Source organism: Mus caroli, unplaced genomic scaffold (genome assembly GCF_978045245.1).
Source record: "Mus caroli unplaced genomic scaffold, Mus_caroli_1 scaffold_16, whole genome shotgun sequence".
Lineage (NCBI taxonomy): Eukaryota > Metazoa > Chordata > Mammalia > Rodentia > Muridae > Mus > Mus caroli.
In genome coordinates this window covers 24552660-24572093 of record NW_028227271.1, presented here as the reverse complement: position 1 = coordinate 24572093, position 19434 = coordinate 24552660, and the positions used below count along the sequence as shown (strand labels likewise).

At 48.0% G+C, this 19434-nt stretch overlaps 1 protein-coding gene across 2 annotated transcripts in view; it reads right to left on the bottom strand.

The window, feature by feature from the left end:
* Window positions 1-551: 551 nt before the first annotated feature.
* The window catches only part of Fam227a (family with sequence similarity 227 member A), a 47376-nt gene continuing 28493 nt past the window's right edge, over window positions 552-19434 (bottom strand). Inside the window, exons 12-18 of one of the 2 annotated variants that reach the window (XM_021183754.3) lie at window positions 18301-18394; window positions 14232-14326; window positions 12425-12582; window positions 9681-9833; window positions 6871-7008; window positions 4557-4685; window positions 552-1992 (exon numbers count right to left, since the gene is read on the bottom strand). In XM_021183754.3, the coding sequence (XP_021039413.1) occupies window positions 1920-1992; window positions 4557-4685; window positions 6871-7008; window positions 9681-9833; window positions 12425-12582; window positions 14232-14326; window positions 18301-18394 (840 nt within the window). In that variant the 3' untranslated portion in view covers window positions 552-1919. Of the gene's footprint in view, window positions 1993-4556; window positions 4686-6870; window positions 7009-9680; window positions 9834-12424; window positions 12583-14231; window positions 14351-18300; window positions 18395-19434 lie in introns of both variants that reach the window. The other variant, XM_085831439.1, reaches the window with a different exon arrangement.

The following is a 19434-nucleotide window of genomic DNA, read 5'->3' as shown; positions in this document are numbered from 1 at the left end:
TTCTCCCGCAGGTTGAGGGACCGGCTGAGTCCAGTCTATGGCAAGTGTGGGTACTGGGGACAACTGCTGCCCTCTTCTGACCTATACACACATGGATACACACACACACACACACACACACACAAATAAGTCTTAAAAACACAGAAAGAGATACAGGGTGGTATGGGAACATGCACAGGGACACCTGATCTAGTTTTGGGGGAGAGGAGGCATGGCATTTAGGTTGGCAAGATAAAGAGGGCAAACGCTGATGTGGGACAGTGCATGAGCTGGGATTCAGTAGAAGGGCAGCAAACTGGGAAAGCATGCCCTTGGGCTGCAAGCTCTCTCTCTCTCTCTCTCTCTCTCTCTCTCTCTCTCTCTCTCTCTCTCTCTCTCTCTCTCTCAGCCTGTCTTCTGGTCTTTCCTAGTATCCGATTTCTAATTCTGTGCTTATTACTTCAGGGAGACATTCTGACAAACTCTATGATGTGTGTCTATGCACTAATCTCAAGACTTCCTGAGATTAATGGGAAAAAAAGAAACAAACAAAAAAAATCATCTGAGTTTTAAAAACCAAAATCAAAATAGAAACAGTTGGTTTTTATTGAAAACATTAACAAAACCAAAAAGACATACTCAACCAGTACGCTGCTGCTCGTCCGCACCCCTAGTCTTACTTCTGCCTTTCCTGTGCCTCCCACATAGCTTAAAATGGATGCACCGTATTCCATAGGATGTCTATTCTTAAGGAGTTTCCCCTCTTATCAGAGATTCAAGTGAAGCATCTTCTACATGCCTTCTTTCCTGAGGTTTTCTTAGGGTAGATTTCCATAGCTGTAGTTGGCTTAGGGGGCAGGCATTGTTTCAGGGACCTTGAAAGGAATCTAAGGTTCCTGGAAATGTTTGGTTGTACCAATTCCCAGGAAAGAAGTGTGCTGTTTTACAGCTCTGGAAAAGCCTGTAGGCTCAGGAGGGGTGACATATTCTCTGTGTAGACCAGGCTGGCCTTGAACTCAGAAATCCGCCTGCCTCTGCCTCCCAAGTGCTGGGATTAAAGGCGTGAGCCACCATGCCCGGATTTACTTTGCTTTTATGAGCACCCCTAGACCAGGTAGAGGCAGCTGGGCCCAGTGAGTAAGGTAGGAGATTCACAGGGGCATCCCAGAAAACTTAGCAAGATCCTCAAATAGAAAGGAATGGTTTCCTAGCATAGGCAAGGCCCTAGGTTCAAATATCTAGTACTGCAAACAGGCAAATAAAAAAAAATTAAGCCGGGCAGTGGTGGCACATACCTTAAATCCTAGCACCTGGGTGGCAGAGGCAAGCAGATTTCTGAGTTCAAGGCCAGTCTGGTCTATAAAGTGAGTTCCAGGACAGCCAGGACTACAGAGAGAAACCCTGTCTCGAAACAAACAAACAAACAAACAAACAAACAAAACAAAACAAAAAGTAAACCAAAAACATGTAAATAAATGTTAAGTGTTAATATCTAACTTAATATAGATGAAAAGATGAGTAAGCCCCAAATAAGTGTGTGCCACATGTGTTAACAAACATGTAGGAATGACTAGCCTCGAACTCAGAAATCAATCTGCCCCTGACTAGAGCGTGCTGGGCCTAAAGACAGCTGGGACTTAGCAGCTTAGCTCCCTTCTGATACTTGGTGTTGGCTTGTTTTTTGAGACAGGGTCTTGCCATGTTTCATAAGGATGGGTTGGGTTGGGTTGTTATTATCAAGTGAATGTCTGATGGATGAGCCCTGAATGGTCCGTGGGAGGTGTGAACTTTAATATTCTTTCTCCTGTGGACTGGGAGAGGCTCCATGCGTCCCTGGCTGCATCAGAGCTCTCAGTTGCCATTGCCGATTCCGCTTTCTACCGCATCTGACAACAGACAGGAGCGTCACCTCCACAGTCTCCTCCTGTTCTTGGGCGAGTTCATTCCATGGAGGAGGGTGAGAGTTGGAAGAGCATGTCCTGCTTGACTGTGGAGATACTGCTGCCACCCTCACTGTGGAAAAATGAGAAGACAGAAATGGTGGGAACCTCACACGACCAAGATGTCAGCAGGCTAGCTAGCATCAAGCCCCGGAGGGAAGCAGGTGAAAAGGCTGGAAAATGGCAGAAGGCATGGAGGGGTCTGGGAAGGACAGGAACTCAATCAAGGAAGAACGTGTGGTACAGTGTATTCACTTCTGTAAATACGTAAGAGAAAAAAAATCAAGAAGGCAAGAAAAGTAGAATCGACACCTAGGCTGGGCATGGTGGCACATGCATTTAGTCCCAGCAGAGGCAGGTAGCTCTCTGAGTTTGAGGTCAGCCTGGTCTACAGAGCAAGTTCAAGGACAGGCTACACAGAGAAAACCTGTCTCAAACAACAACAACAATAACAGAGAGAGATGAGTATGCCTTAATTCACCTTACTTCAATCAAAATAAAAATTACATTTTCTTTTTTTTTTTTTAGGATTGATTCTTTTTTATGTTATATGTACGAGTGTTTTGCCAACATACATGTATGTGTGTTATGTACATATTTGGTGCCCTTGGAGTCCAGAAAACACATTATATCCCATGGAACTAAAACTACAGATGACTGTGAGCTGTCTTGTGGGCTCTGAGAATTTAAACTGGGTTCAGGGCCCAGCCAAAAGGAGTTCTTCTAGGTAGAGTCTGGCCAGGCCTCCCCGCCAGGCATGCTCTAGGACTTCCCTGACTTAAGAGGCTTGGAAAGGACCATGGAAGTGACAGCTATGAAGTGACAATTCCTTTCAGCTCTCTGACAGACTTTCCATACCTTTACCTTCCTCTGGGGTCAACCAAAAGAGAACCTGTCCATGTGGGGCTCACCTGGACCATATGTGTATAATATGTGGGGGGCCACATATGTATCATGGCACATGTGCAGAGGTCAGAGGGCAACCTTGGGTGTTGGCCCTTATTGCCTACCTTGCTTGAGATAGGGTCTTTTTGTTGCTGTCCACTGATGCATATGCAAGGTTAGCTAGCCCACAGAGTTCTCCTGCCTCCACTTCCATCTCTCTGTAGGAATACTGGGGATACAGATGCAGGCTGGGATCTAAGGACTCCTATTCAGGTCTTCATGCTTGTATGGCAAGGGCTTTACCGACTACATCCTCTCCCAATGTGTCAGTGTGTGTGTGTGTGTGTTTAAAATTCTAATTTCTTTACTCTATATTTCACAACATATACAATATACACACACTTTTTTTTTGAGATCTCCAGTACTGTATGCTAAATAAGTCATGGTGTGTAGTTTGAATATGCTTGGTCTAGGGAGTGGCACTATTAGGAGGTATAGCCTTGTTGGAGAAAGTGTGTCACTGTGGGTGTAGGCTTTAAGACCCTCATCCTAGCTCCCTGGAAGCCAGTCTTCTTCTGTTTGTCTTTGAAACAAGATGTAGAACTCTCAGTTCCTCCTGCACCATGCCTGCCTGGATGCTGCCATGCTCCCACCATGATGATAATGGACTGAACCTCTGAACCTGTAAGCCAGCCCCAATTAAATGTTGTCCTTATAAGAGTTGCCTTGGTCATGGTATCTGCTCACAGCAGTAAACCCCTAACTGAGACACCTGGATCCTCAGCCAGTTTTTCATTAGGGCAACAGAAACGAACTAACTCACCCCAGTTAGACACCAGGATACTTGTTCTATTGAAACCCTCTTGCCTCGGCCTCCTAAGTGCTGTGCCTCCACTTTCTGCCTGTAAACGGTGTCTTAGTAATATCGTATTAAGGATTGGCTTTTGAAATATTTTTCTGAGCCAAAATCCAGAAAGTCTAGAGATTCCTGATTGAAAAGTATAGACAGGTACCAAGTACAGACAAGGGTTTGTGGGAGCCTTTACAAGTCCCCCAAATATGAACACTAAAACCTACTGGGTCTCTGAAAAGCCAAATCTAGTCAGTGATGCCCTCGCTGGCCATCTTCCAATGGTTTCCATAACAGAAAACCAAGGGCTTCGTGGAAATCTCCTTGTTTGCCCAGAGACAGTCTCCAGGCTCCCATACCCTGGAAGCCACACCTTGCCCCGCCCTCCTCCCACGTGGTACATAGCTTTCCTCCACTCCCTGCAGCTGGCCTCTTTTGCATCTCTCCTTCTGCCAGGAAACCCGGTCCTCTGTGCCAGACTCAATGACACCACTCCAGCATGGCTCCTGGACCCCTATTCTATCTACCCTGTGCTCCCCCCTACTGTGAGCATTTAGTTTGCTGTTGTATTTGCCTCCTGACACCAGCTGCTTGTCAAATGGGGCTGGACCTTCTGCTACAACCTCCTGCTACAAGGTGCCTGCATCAGAAATTTTTAGAGGATGCTGTAACCTGTTTCTGGGCTTGGGATACTGTGACTAATCCCACCTCAAGAAAGCTTAACTTTCATATGAGGTCGCCTGGCACTGCAACACTTTAAATACGAGAAGCAAACCATCTGAAAAGATGCAGTGGTCCCACACAAGCTCTTCCAGTCAGGTCTCTCCTGCAAACCCCAGGGTAGCAGGACTTGGGGTAGGCACGTTCTAGTTCCCTCTCTTCCCGTTGTTGGTCCACCTCACCTGGAAGGAGACTTGATTCTGTAGGGGCTTTTTAGGCCCACGGAATTGTTATCCACATCCATAGAGTTTTGAAATGAGAAAGGGGAATAGAAACCCTTTGGTCTCTCTTCAACCTCCTTCTTTTTCTTCCTGTGGGGGAAGCAAAATGGATACCAATAAAAAATAGTTCAGAAATTCAGTGTGGCTTCTCCAGCAGCAGTTTCACTGGCACCCTGATGTGCACTGGGAGAGTAATAAATATAAGTTGGTAAGGTTGGCGACGGTAAGGAAAGTAGAGGGTCAGGACAAGGCCATGTCTCTCATTAATCCTCCAACCGCAGCCTGGGGCCAGGACTGGACAAGACTATGGGAAACATGATCCTGGCCTTGAGAGAAAACCGGAAATACAGGGAGAGGGGTGCACAAGTCTGGTATGTACTCTGAGCAGATATCACAGAAGACTTCCTGGAGGAGGGGGGCCTGAACTGGGTTTAAGGTCAGAGGAGAAACAAAGGAGAATGGGGTCTGAGGGAATTAGATTGAGGTACAGTTTTGATGCTGGAGAAGCTAGGATTGACAAAAGCCTGTTGGTGACATGTCCCACTACTCCTAAGAATCCATAGTTTTCTCAATTCAAGAAAAGTACTAGTTCACAGGTTTAATAGGACAGGCTGACATCTTAGTCTGGCTGAGTGCTGGTTTCTTCAACTCTAAATAGGGGCAGCCACCACCTATCAGTGATGGGGACAGTCACCAACCAAGCCACATTCACCCTGGCAACAGAACCAGTTTGGGGATGGAAGTAGTCTCCACTTTTAAAACTTCATTTCCCAGGCTCAGCCTGCAATAATCGCCATGTAGCAGCAGTTTCCAGACTCCCTCAGCAACAGTTTCCATACCTCCCCCAGCAAGTTTCCAGCCCCCACACCCAAGTAATGGAATGCCCATGGAGAAGGACCCAACAGATTAACACAGAGGTCACCTACCCCAGAATTCCCTAATGTGCTTTAAATCAGCCTGAGAGATCACTTGGATGTCTCTCTGTTCTGGGAACTAGGAGTCCCCGGCATGCTGGACTTCTGCAGAATAAAACACTCTTTGCATTGGCATCCTACTCTTTGCATTTAAACGCTACATTTACACCTGGTGGGGTGTCATGCTTTGGCGAGTCATGAGCCCTTGCACCACCACTGGATCCCTCCTTACAATTATTATTTTGCGTGCTATCACATCCTCAATCTATAACCATCAATGTGATATGGTTTTTGTTTGTTTTAATGTTACAAGGGGTCACAGTGCAGGGAACAAGTAAGACAGGGATGGGGGATGGGTCAGATGGGGGTGGGTCTCAGGGATAAGCAAAATTATCACTTTCTTGGCTCTTGCCCTTCCTGGAGCCATGGGTGAATGTGACCATATTGCTATTATTTAGATTCTGTAGTTTTCATCTTGTAAAATGTATGTGTTTCCTAATATACTCAAACTAACCCGATGATGCTGGGATCACAGCCACCCCGCAACTGCAGGGGGAGCCAAAGGCTCATCTCTAACCAACAGATACCATCAGCTGTAACTTGCTGATCACTGAGGCCCAAAAGATGACTCAATAGGGTAGAACACTGGCTGCTCTTATGGAGGGCCTGAGTTCAGTTCCCAGCATCCACAGGACGTCTCACAACTGTCTAACTCCAGTTCTGGGTTTTTGACAACTGATTCTGACATTTTTGGGCTCCCGTGAATGGGGTACATATACCTTCATGCAAGCACATACACATAAAAATATTATTTTTTAAATTCCTCAACCTTAACTGAAACTTCTAGAAGTGGGAGGGAGGGAAGCGCTGAGATGAACCAATAGATGCTTGAGAGAGTGAGCAGGTAGCCGACTGGAGGGGAGGAGCGGCAGATGATTGGAGGGGAGGAGAAAGTAAGTGAGCAGAGGGGTGGAGCCTGTTGGCAAAAGACCGGAACCCCCTCCTGACGGTGGCTGCCTATGAGAGAGCGAGTGTGACAAAGCCTCAAGCTCCTTGGGCTGACAGAGAAAGTGGCACCACGTGAGTGATCCGGAATGATGTCTGCGGCTTCTGCACCTCAGTACTGCCCCAGCTCTCTAGCCGCCTCCACTCTCAGAAACAGCCTTCTTTCTTCTTAATAAACGGTCTCTACCACTCTCCAAGTGTTCTGGTCCAACTCTTTGTTCTGAGACGTGAGACCCGGGAAAGCTCCGTGGGTGTCCTCCCCGCCCAGACCTGCACCGCATCCCTTCCCCATGTGGTAAGAATTCTTACATCGCTCACACTGGACATTTTCTAAGGCTTCTGTTTGAACAACAAACCTTGAAAGAAAGGCAGTTTCTCTTTGCTTGTTTCCCTTGGATTTCTTGCCAGACGATTCAAACAGTGTCGTGGAGGAGACGACCCTGTTCTTATCCTTTCTCTTGTCTCGTTCTTTCTTATCGATGATTTCCAACTCCCTGGGAGATAAAAATGGCAAAACATAGATGGGAATGGACGAAAAAGTCGTGTGACCCCCCCCCCCAGCCCCCTCCCGTGTACCCTTCACCCCGCCCCCGCCCTCACTCTCCAGACAGGGGTTCAATGTGCAGCCCTGCCCGTCTTGCCTGTCTTGTTTATTTTGGTTTTTCAAGACAGGGTTTCTCTGTATAACCCTGGCTGTCCTGGAACTCACTATGTAGACCAGGCTGGCCTCAAACTCAGAAATACGCCTGCCTCTGCCTCCCAAGTGCTGGGATTAAAGGTGTGCGCCACCACCGCCCGGCGCCTTGACTGTCTTGTAATGTATCTTTTCAGACTACATTAGTCTGCCAGCTTGCTGGGCAGAGTGGACGGAAGCAGCTGACCACACAGCAGTGACCCCATCCCAGATACAGATCGCTGGGGTTTTTGAATGAACATAAATGAAATTACAGAAGGGACGAGGAGCCTGCCATCTTAAAAGAAGGCTGACATACACCCTCGTTAGGAAGATGACTCTAAGCAGAGCTCTGCTGCTTGGTGGGGTGACCTCCAGGAAATTACTTAGCCTCTCCATGCTAGTATGTTCATGCGGTTTGTGGTGAGGTGTGAGCTAGAGGAGGTCAAATGCTTAAGACTGCTGGATACACAGGAAATGCTCGATAAATGCTGGCAGGCAGCAGGGCGACTAGAGGCTTCCTGGAGAGCGTGTTCTGGGGTACACAGTGGCTTTGCTGAACTGGATAACCCTTAGTTGGCTTTTGAAATGCACACACACACTTACTTGATGATGAATCAGGCTATGAGTATTCAAGGTCAGCAAGAGTCATTAATATATGTTTATGTGAGTTAATATGTTGTCATGAGGGGCTGGACCTAAGGCTTAGCAGTTAAGACACTTCCTGCTCTTGAGAGGACCCACGTCCAGTTCTCAGCACCCACATGGCAGTTCACAACCATCTGTAATTCCAATTCCAGGAGATTTGGCAATCTCTTTTGATTTCCGTATCAGGTAGTACACATATATACAAGCAGGCAAGACACCCACACACATAAAATAAATCTTTTTTTAAAAATGTTGTCAGGGCTGGAGAGATGACTCAGCAGTTAAGATTACTGACTACTCTTCCAGAGGTCCTGAGTTCAATTCCCAGCAACCACATGGTGGCTCACAACCATCTGTAATGGGATCTGAAGAGGGTGTCAGACAGCTTCAGTGTACTCATATAAATAATAATAATAATAATAATAATAAAGATGTCATTAGCAGGGTTGGCAATATATATACTCAACTATTCAGCATGAGGATAACTTGAGCCCTGAAGTTCAGGGCTAACCATGGGCAACACACACACACACACACACATACACATACACTCCCATATATACCAATACACACATACATATACACTCCCATATACACCCATACACACATACATATACACTCCCATATACACCCATACACACATACATATATACACATGCACACACACACACACACAAATGTAAAAGAAGTGGGGAGAGATGATGTTATATACGTTGCTGTTTCTTTCTTTCTTTCTTTTTTTTTTTTTCCGAGACAGGGTTTCTCTATGGAGCCCTGGCTGTCCTGGAACTCACTCTGTAGACCAGGCTGGCCTCGAACTCAGAAATCCACCTGCCTCTGCCTCCCAAGTGCTGAGACTAAAGGCGTGTGCCACCATTGCCCGGCTTCTGTTCCTTTTAAGACAGCTGTCACAGAATGAAATGTTGGAGTATTTCCTGGAACTTCTCCAGAAGTACTCTGAATCACAGAAACTCTGCCCCAGATATGGTAGAGGCCATGTGCAAGGGACTCGCGGGGAAACTCTCTTCTCCAGGAAAGGCCCTGTGTGGGGTCTCCTGTGCAGCCCTCATTAAGGGCACACAGGCTCCGCCCCCACACTGGGAGGTCCAGCAGCTGCCAGGCCCCGCCCCCACACTGGGAGGTCCAGCAGCTGCCTGATAGATGGTCTTGGTTGCTCACCATTTTCCGTCCGCAAACTTTCTGGCTGGGGTACTGTAGTGCCCTGATGCGTGTCCCCATGTGTCCCCCCCTTCACCAGCCAACACCTTCGAGCTAGGCACTAGGTTAGAACTACTCTGCCAGGCAGGTGCTAGTACTGGTCACATTCATGGAAGAGACACCCACACCCTTCACAGCCTAAGTGCAGAGCCTCGATGGCAAGGATAAGATAAGAGACAGAACTTCAGACTGCCCGATGTCAAAGCTAATGCTCCCAACCTGTGCTCTATTAGAGAAACAAGTAGTAATGTTCCCAAAGAGTCCTACCCCACCGGAGTCATCTCCCACATGGCCACTTTCATCCTGGCTATGGAAGAGCATCACTTCGATGTTGATATCCAAGGGGACGGGAGGTGTGTAAAGGTAGTGGTGGTAATGGCGGTGGTTTAGAGACATGGTTTCTTTGTATATCCCTGGCTATCCTGTAGCTTTGTAGACCATGCTGGCCTCAAACTCCTGGAGGATTAAAGGCATGCCCCACCACCTCCCAGTGAACGAGCCGTTTCTAATCGGGGCCACCCAGAAAAGCTTCTCCGCCCCCAACTCCAGCTAAGTCACATCCTGCTGACTGCTGCAGTGGATGGGGGTCCACTCGCCACTCGCGGCTCTGCACCCGTGCCCTCTCACCTCTCAAAGTTTTCTTGCAGCTCCCTTAGGTAATTGTTAAAACAGTTCCACTCATTCTCATGCATCTGGTCCAGCTGCCGGAGCTTTTTCTTTCGAATCTCCATGTTCTTTGTGACCAACTGGATGATGTCAGCATAGGTCATGGCAGAGTCAGTGCATTCTGCTGTCAAGGAAAGGTCCACAGTGCTGCCTGCCCTAGGTTGTAGCAGCCATGGTAAGGAGAGCATGGACGACGCAAAGGATGACGTTTGGAGCTCTGGAGTTCTGGAGGAGGCACCCAGAATCCACACAGGCAGTGGTCTTCTCAGACTGGTGATGGCCAGCCGGGGAAGGAGAAAGGCTGTCCCTCTGTGGCTGGGCAGGCTGTCCACCCTGTCCTTAAGCCCCCTTTGGCTCTGTCCAGGGTATCGAGCCAGATAATACTTCCTTAGACTGTCTGAGGGAGAAAGATGGTGCCCTGGCAGGAGTGCCATGTTGTTCCCAAGGGGTTTCCCAACATCACCGTGATCTTTCTACAAATCCCATAAGCTTAGTTCTGGGCCCTGTTTACCAGTCTGGGATTGGAGTCTGTTACCATAATGACAAAGAGAAAGGGGCTCCAACATCTCTCCCCTTGACAGCCTGATAAATCATTTTTGTTTTCTGGTTTGGGTTTCAGTTTGGTTTTTGAGACAATCTTAACTCTTCGCTGGCCTTGAACTCACAGAGATTCACCTGTCTCTGCCTCCTGTGTGCTGGGATTAAAAGCTTGGGCCATCAAGCCCAGCTGGATTTGGGTTGGGTTTTTTTTGTTGTTATTCTTGTTTTGTTTTTGTTTTTGTTTTTGAAACAGGGCCTGGCTGTGCATTCTCAAGTTCATTGTAAGCTTTCTGCCTCAGCCTCCCTAGGCCTGGTGTTATAGGCACACACAGCCACACTCGGCTCCGTTGTCCACTTCAGGTGTGATGACACACACCTGGGGATCCTAGCATTTGGGAAATGGAGTGAGGATGATCAAGTTCAAGGACACAGGGAATTCCAGGGAAGCCAGAGCGGACCAGACACTGTCTCAGAACACCAAGGCAAACAGACAAACCAACAAACACCTTTGTCCTCTCTCTACCTCCACCCTTGGTTAGAATCTCAGCTGCATTTGTGACAATTTGTGGGATGGCCACTGTCACCCTCTTTGTCCCCATTTATCTATGAAAGGGACTAAAAGCCAGATCTAGTGACTCACACCTGTAACCTCAGCACTCACAGCTAAGGCAGCCATTACCCTGAGTCTGAAGCCAGCCTCAGCTAAACTCTGAGACCCTATCTCAAGGACCTCCCAAAAAGAAAAGAAGCCTTCCTTTAGAGCACCGATACTCAACCTACGGGCATTGACTCCTTTGGAGGGGTGTCACATGACCCTTTCACAGGGGCCGCCTAAGGCCATGGGAAAACTCATTTACATTACAATTCATAACAGTAGCAAATGTACAGTTATGAAAAAGGAATGAAATAATTTTATGGTTGAGGTCACCACAGCACGAGGATCTGACTGTATTAAAGGGTTGCAGCATTAGGAAGGCTGAGAAGGACTTTTGTAGAGGATGGTGACAACCACAATGCCAGTTCTTCGTAGAGTGCCTGTTATACACCACTCAGTCACATTACCAGCTTGGTAGAACCATCTCCACTTTAGGAGCTTGCAGGGTAGAGCTGTTAAGGTTTGTACATCACAGCCAGAGGCCATCTCTGGAGCCCAGTGACCTCAAGAACAGGGTGATGCCAGGGACAATTTGGACCATGTTACCCAGAGGTAGGTGGTCTGCTTTCAGAAATCTGCGACGCAAAGCTCTAGGGACAGGAGACAAATAGGGCCTCCTGGTGGCCTTCCTGCCTATGAGCCAGCAAAGGCAATGGAGTAGCAGGCATGTCCTGAGCACTCTTACCTCCACTGCCCTGGGAGGCAATCTGCAAAATAGCCCCTGAAGCTGGGCCTGGTGGCACAAGTCTTAAATCGCAGCACTCAGAATAAAGAGGCAGGTGGAGCTCTGTGAATTTGAGACCAGTCTTCTCTACATAGTAAGTTCCAGGCCAGCGGGGGCCACACAGTGGGACAAACAAATAAACAACAACAACAACAACAACAACAAAAGGTCCAAACAATAATAAAATCAAACAAAAAGCACCCCCAACAGGGGAATCCTTATTCTGATTTTACAGACGAGGTAAAAATTGCCCACAGAAAAACCGGAACCTTTCTAAAATCTCACTAGTGGTTAGTATTAGTTTCAGAGTCTGGGCTATTTAAGTCAAACAGAGCAAACTGACTCCCAGTAGAACCCATGTTCTGACCCCTAGGCATGTTGCTAAGGCTCAACATACCAACACATGCTGCAAATCAACACATGTTGGACCTGTTTCCCAAGAGCTGAGTTTTATACCAACTCCAAACGAAAGTGTGCAGAGGACACCAAAACTGATGGTCCCACTCTCTTGGGCCAGGGAGTATCAGGGAGTGTATGATGCCTAAGTTTATGCTGGACAATGAGAAAGAGGTGACTCTGTCCATGGGGACATGTTCAGCGCCTCCTGGCCAGTACACAAGGCCTAAATGTGAGGCTCCCCTGAGCACAAGCACAACTCTCTATCCGTGAGGTACATACCACAACTGTTCCTACCAAGTACCCACTGTGTGGCAGGCTATGCACCAAAGCCTGGATGCTCCTCCCCAAGCCCTGCTTCTGCAAAGAGGTAGCAGTTGACAAGGATATGGAATGATTTCCGTCTTTTCTCTCCTGCTGACCAGCAGGTCCCGACCAGTCAGCTGCAACTGGGAGTAGTTGAGGAAGAAGTACATCATTAGCGGGCTCCTTCCATAAAGGTTGAACTGGTTTGAAGTCAGCTCTGGGATTTTGCAGGCAGGGTGGGACTGAGACAGGGGAGAAAAAGAAAAAAAAAAAAAAAAGGATATTGTCCTGTGTGATGGTGAGTCTCCACTTGACAGGAATTAAGAGTCACTCACTCAGGGGACAAGTCTCCAAATGCAAATGTTTGGAGGGATGATTTCCTTTCTGGGCATATCTGTGAGGATTATCTTATTCTGATTAAAGAGGATGATCCATCTAACTGTGAGTGGGGCCGTTCCCGAGTAGGGATCCTGATGTGTATGCCTTGAAGACAGTGAGCTCAGAACACACGGCACTCGGCCTCCTGAGTGTGGAGATGTGACTGACTCACTGCCTCCAGCTCCTCCTGCCTTCACTACCCCTCATTCATGGTCTGTACTATGAGCCAAAACAAACCCTTGCTTCCTTATGTTCTTCTCTGGCAATAGGAAAGGTCACCAATACACCATGTCTACGGCACCCACACCTCTGACCCAGTAACTCCACGGGAACTCCAGCTCTGATGCCTCCTCAGAATGGGCAAAACAAAGGAAAGATTTTTATGTGTAGTCTCCTGCAATAACAAACAGCCATTTCCCACATCAGGATGGCAAGAAACACAACTGTACAACGTGCAGTATAGTCATAGGGACAAGTGAGTTCTAACTGTACTGTTTTTGATGGGAATAATCTAAGTGTGTGGATTTTGCTCTGGGAAAATCTCTAAGTTTTTCTTCCACGTACACTTTGAATTTTTCAATGTGAGCAAAGATTCTCTTTCTGATTAAGTGGCTTCAGACAGTGCCCCGGGTGCTGAAGCACAGTTAGGGAGGCTAAGGCAGGAAGGAGGATTGGTGGGAGCAGATTCTACCAACTCTTGCTTTCTTTTGGTGACCCAGCCCTTACTAGAGTAGGTAAGTGCTTCACCATACCACATCCTGGCGATGCTCTGCTTCTTACAGTGATGGCTCCAAACACCTGCCTCTTTGGCCATGACTACCCACCAAGACCTTAGAGCTGAGCCAGTTTTTCTTAGCACTTCTTCCCGCTGCTCCCCTGGGGTTCTCAGCTGTGCCCTTTGTCATCCCTGGTTCAAATCTGTCACTCTCCAATTGAACACCTCCCACCAGACAAACCACAGATCAGCCATGTTTGTCCCATTCTATGGGCAGAAGGAAAAGAGGGCTTCTCTGTATAGTCCTGGCTGTCCTGGAACTCAATCTGTAGATCAAGCTGGCCTCAAATTCAGTGATCCTCCTGCTTTTACCTTCCAGATCTGGGATTAAAGGTGTGTTCCACCACTACCTGGCTGGTGGGTGTCTTCTTGACCTAGAAATCATCCTTAGGAGAGCTGACAGCATCGCCTGGTCTGTATCACAAACACCCCAGCTCTTCCCTGACACCTGCATGAGCTGAAGATGTTTTAACCATGTCTCCTTTAAATCAGCTCTGTTCTTATGCTGGAGATGCTAAACAGTCCAGAGTGTTCGCTGCTCTTGAGAGGGATCCGGGTTTGGTTCCCAATCAATGATTATGTCAGGTGATTCACAATGGCCTGGAACTCCAGCTCCAGGGGATCTGACCTCTGAGGGCACCCACACTCACATGCACATACAAGGCACACACTCATACGTACACACACACACAAAAGCATACAATGAGAAACAATAAAATAGATCTTAAATGTGCTCACCGTTTTTACAAACGTATCCATGCATGCTCTGACGTGTGATATCTGCTTAACTTGCTTTGTGGCTTTCCTGGATAACAGGGTAGATATATTTTGATCTGTTGATGTGGTACAACAAAAAGGTGAATATGAGTATTTGCCCAGGGAAAAGACAGAGTTTGCAGTGGGTCTCAGCTTCCTGCTAGAGTACAAATGGAATCTGTGCAAGATGCCAGTCCTCTGAAGCTACAGGGGAGCCAGCTGACTCCATCTGCATCTTAGCCACACACACAGCTACCGGCCATGGCCATCCTTGGCTCCATGCCACAAATACTCACTGCCTATCTACTCTGTACCATGTTGATGCTGGGTGCTGGAAACAGATTATCTTCAAGGACCTTCTAGTTTACTGAGGAAAAAAGGACACATGAATACTGTCACACTAACTCAGGTACCATGGATAAAGTATCTCCAGGAACCTGCATGCCATCGTAGAATAGGGAAAGACCCAAAGGTTTTAAGATGCCAACAGTAGCATACTGGGTACTGTGGTGGCTCTGGGACAAAGAAACAAACATCAGTGCAGCTTCCACACACACAGTGGCTTTCCTGTAGGAGGTGAGCAGAGAACAGCTTGAAGACAAGCAAAAAACTGCAACAGGTCATCTGAAGCCAGATCACTAGAGTGCCCACGTTGCTGTGCATGGTAGCCCGGGAAGGCAGATTACAATGGACCAAAATCACTCACACACCAAGAGAAAAGGTGCCAGTAGTCCACTGTAGAACTGTGCAACAGCCTGGTTCCTGGTGGAGCACAGGCTGGAAACCCAGGTGAACCCTCAGGGTCGGGCAGGTGTTCTGCTGCGCTCCCGTACACTGGGCTTCTGACACGAGGCCGCAGCCCTCCATTGATTTGTGGCCATCAGTCACAGAAGGGCAATGCCCCAAGCCCCTCCACAGGTAGAGGTCATGACCTCTGGTCACATAGGCTCAAGACAGATCTCCATTTTAATGAGGTACCTAAAGGCCTGGAAGCTTAGCCAATAAACTCCCCTCCCCAGACATTCCTCCCAGTAAAAGGTATTTAACCCCAAGACCACCCTGAGAAGCAGGGGACGTTTTTTACTCATCCACTTTCTGCCATGACAATAAATGTCTTAAAAACATGGACTGTCTCTTCCCCATCCCTCACTCCCCACCCCCACCCCTGATGCACCATGGGGAGCCATGGAGAAGGCCTTTGCCTATGGAGCCGCATCTAATCTCCTGTACAAGGCCTCTCACTGTGCTTCCAGTCACAGCGACCACCAAGCCCAAGCCAAGCCAGCTGCCCACAAGCCAAGGACTCTCTCCTCTCTCCTCAACCTCCCTTATCCAGAGCTCTCCCCTCTTATTTCCTTCGGTCCCAGGCTAGATTCAGCCCATAGCCCCCCCCCAACCCCTCAGTTCTCAGCTCTTCCGCAGCATCCAGCGGCACCTGGGTGGCCAAGAGCTTGAGGAGCAGATGGCCCTGGCCTCCATGTAGGCCTGGGGATCCCCAAGCCAGCTCCAGCTGTCCCCAGGGCCTTAGACTGTGCTCCCTCACCCCCAGAGCGGTATCCTGTGGCTTCCCATAGCCGGACACCTGCCTGGCCCCAGTTTGGGGTAAGCCCAGTAAAACTCACGAGTCCTGCCTCCCCGTGTGGCCCGAGCCCTGTGGTGGAGAGGACTCCCGGATACCACAAACCCTACAGTCCAGGGCTGGGATGTAGCAGTGATAGTGAGCTGGACTAACATGCACAAGATAGTGGGTTCAGCCCCAGCAGCAGGAAAGGAGTTAAGTTGTCTTATGCTGGCTGGCTGGTTCCCAGGTTAAGACACATAACTGCTCTTCTGGAGGACCGGAGTTCAGTTCTGAGCACCCACATCAAGAAGCTCACAATGGCCTTTAACTCCAGCTCCAGAGGATCTGGTGCCCTCTTCTGGCCTCCATGTGCATCCAAAACCTGGGTCATACAATAGACACATATACACCTAACATTGACTAAATATGAGAAGAAATCCAGGGTTGCAGAGATGACTCAGACCTAGATTTGGTTCTGAGAACACACAGCTGTAATTCTAGTTCTAGGGGATCCAGTGCCCTCTTCTGGCCTCTCTGGGTACCAGGCACACACATGGTGCACATGCATACATCAACCAAAATACCCATGCACGTAAAACAATAAGTAAACCTTAAAAAAATCCAAAGCAAAGCTGTAAACTTGAAGTAGGACAGAAAGACAGAAAATGATGGTGGCGTGAGAAGGGAGATAAACCCGCTACCCAGAGTCTGACTGATGTGTCACCAACTAAGCAAGAAAGCCAGCACAATTAACCACATCGGATCACCCGATCGTCCTTAGTACCCCTTTCACATGCAGGCACTTTATGTTAAAGAAGCAGTTAAGGCCTGGATGTGTATGACCCTAGACAGAGCCTCGTTCCCTTCTCTGCATGGAGCATGGAATCTTGACTAAACTTAGCTTGGTTTACAATGAACAGACCCTTACCAAGGGTAGCACAGGACTTTGATTCCAGCACTTGGGAGGCAAAAGAAGCTGAACTCCACAAGACTGGAGCCAGCCTATGTACACAGCAAGGAAAGAATTAAAAAACAACCAACCAACAACAACAAACCTGAACTCTTTCTCCCTGGTGGGCTGGACTTTCATGCTACCAGCTATGTTCCTGTAACTATAAACCCCACTAAAAATCTTATATGTGATTATTGAAAAAACAGTAAGTAACAGATCTCTTTAAGAAGCCCACACTCGCTGGGCGTGGTGGCACACGCCTTTAATCCCAGCACTCAGGAGGCAGAGGCAGGAGGATTTCTGAGTTCAAGGCCAGCCTGGTCTACAGAGTGAGTTCCAGGACAGCCAGGGCTACACAGAGAAACCCTGTCTCAAAAAACAAAAAAGAAAACAAACAAACAAACAAACAAAAAACCAAAGAAGCCCACACTCACATGCCCTGGTGGGCTTCACTTTCTTCCGAGTCCCTCTCTTACCCCGATCATTGTACTTAAGTCTATGCTAAAATATCTCTAGTGGCTGGAGGGGTCACTCAGTGCTTAGGAGTGTTTGCTGCTCTCCCACAAGACAAGAGTTTGGTTCCCAGCATCCTTCTACAGTGGCTCACCCTGCCTGGTTCTCCAGCTTCAGGAGATCCAACGCTTTCTTCTGGGTCTCTGAGGGCATCTGCACATATGTGCGCACCCCCCCACACACATACACACACATATACACATCGATAAAAATAAAATAATCAATCACATGTGTGTGTATGTATGTGTGTGTATGTGTGTGTGTGGTGAATGTGTGTATATGTGGTGTGTGTGTATGTGTGTGTGGTGAATGTGTGTATATGTGGTGTGTGTGTATGTGTGTGTGTGGTGAATGTGTATATATGTGGTGTGTGTGTATGTGTGTGTGTAGTGAATGTATGTATATGTGGTGTATGTGTGTGTGTGTATGTGTGTGTGTGGTGAATGTGTGTATATGTGGGGTGTGTGTGTGTATATGTGGTAAATGTGTGTATGTGTTTGTGTGTATATGTGGGGTGTGTGTGTATGTGTGTGTGTGGTGAATGTGTGTATATGTGGTAAATGTGTGTATGTGTGTGGTGTGTGTGTGTGTGTGTCTGTGTGTGTCTGTGTTGCTACTTTGTTACTGATGGGTTCTAGAACTCTCTTCAGCACTCAAGCCATGAATATTAGTTTGGACTGAGTAAACGCAGAGGTCTCCCAAACCCTAGAGGAACTCCTCAGGCTGCTCTGGATGACCGCGTGGGACTGCATCCTGTGACGCTGGCAGGAGGAGCAGATGGGGAGCCCTGGCACTCTTGACACTTAACACTTGTACAGACGGTTCTTTGTCCCAGGGAAGGTCTTGCACATTTAGGTGCTTATCTGACCGAAACAACAATGTGCCCTCGGTGCCCAGCTAGTGCTTGGAGTCAAGGCCCAGGTCAAATCCAAGGGCAAAGCCAATTATGTTCAGATGTATCCAAGCAGCAGGGCACTGAGGCTTGAGAGGAAAGCTAGCTGTGAGCTCCACAACAGCCTGCTCACCTTTCATGCCTCGACACCTATAGCTTTCCTCTGTGGTCTTATTTGAAAGTCCTTTTTCCTTCATTACCTTTGAATGAGAAGCCTTCAGGAGACCCTTAAAAAAAAAAAGAATAAAGTTAGCAAAAGTGGTATGAGAGAAATACTTGCACCTCATCCATATCCCATCATTCACTGTAAAGGAAGGCCTGAGACGAGCCTTCCAGTCCGGCCTGTCAGCTTCAAGAAAGATGGGTTGATGTGGAGTGGGGCCCAGGCAGCAATGGAGTGTCACTCAGCTACTAGGGACTGAACAGCTTTGCTCCCGGGGGTCCCTTGAAGAGGAAGGGAACTTCCATTTGCAAGGCGCATGCAGCTCCCAACCGGGCTCCAAGCCCACTGCAGAGGTTTCTAAACAGTTGGCCTTCATTAACATCTCTTTGAGCAACTACTGTGGTATCTGGTGCCCAGCAATCACTGAAGTTTAGCCTCTGCCTTGAAGCACCCGCAGATGAGCAGGACACTAACTCAACAGTGGCTCCAACTCTGTAGACCCTGCTCTAAGGGTCACTTTAAGGATATTGTCCTCAGGGAGCAAGATGGCAGCCAGAGCGCCAGGCACCACATCCATGCTCCAGGCACCTGGTTAGGAAGGGAGACTGGGAGGTGCTGGGGTTGGTCTGGCACTGCTGTGTAGGCAAATGCTAATACTGGCCCCAAGACCTGGTGGCCCCTCCCCCACAAGGAGATTGTGCACACACCAACTGATGCTATGTAACTGTGCTCTACAAGTTAACTGGGCAATAAAAGGCTAAAGCCTGTGATTGGGCAGTAGATAGAGGTAGGTGGGTTTGCAGTCACCTGGCTGGGGGTCACAGAGGAAGGGAGAAAGGATGCTAGGGGAGGAAGCCGCCATCAGAGCACACAGCCAGGAGAAACAGCAAGTACCAAGGAACACATAGCTGGGACGTAAGTTGGAATAGATCAACAGCTGCCCGATCGAGGCTCACAGCTTGTAAATAAAATACCTGGATTGCGTGTATCTACAGACTAGCTATTCTAGCTATTGCGTATTCTACAGACTAGCTAGACTATATAATCATTTTACAGAGAAGGATCCACACAAGGCTTTTAAATGAAAGAGGGATCCCATAAGCT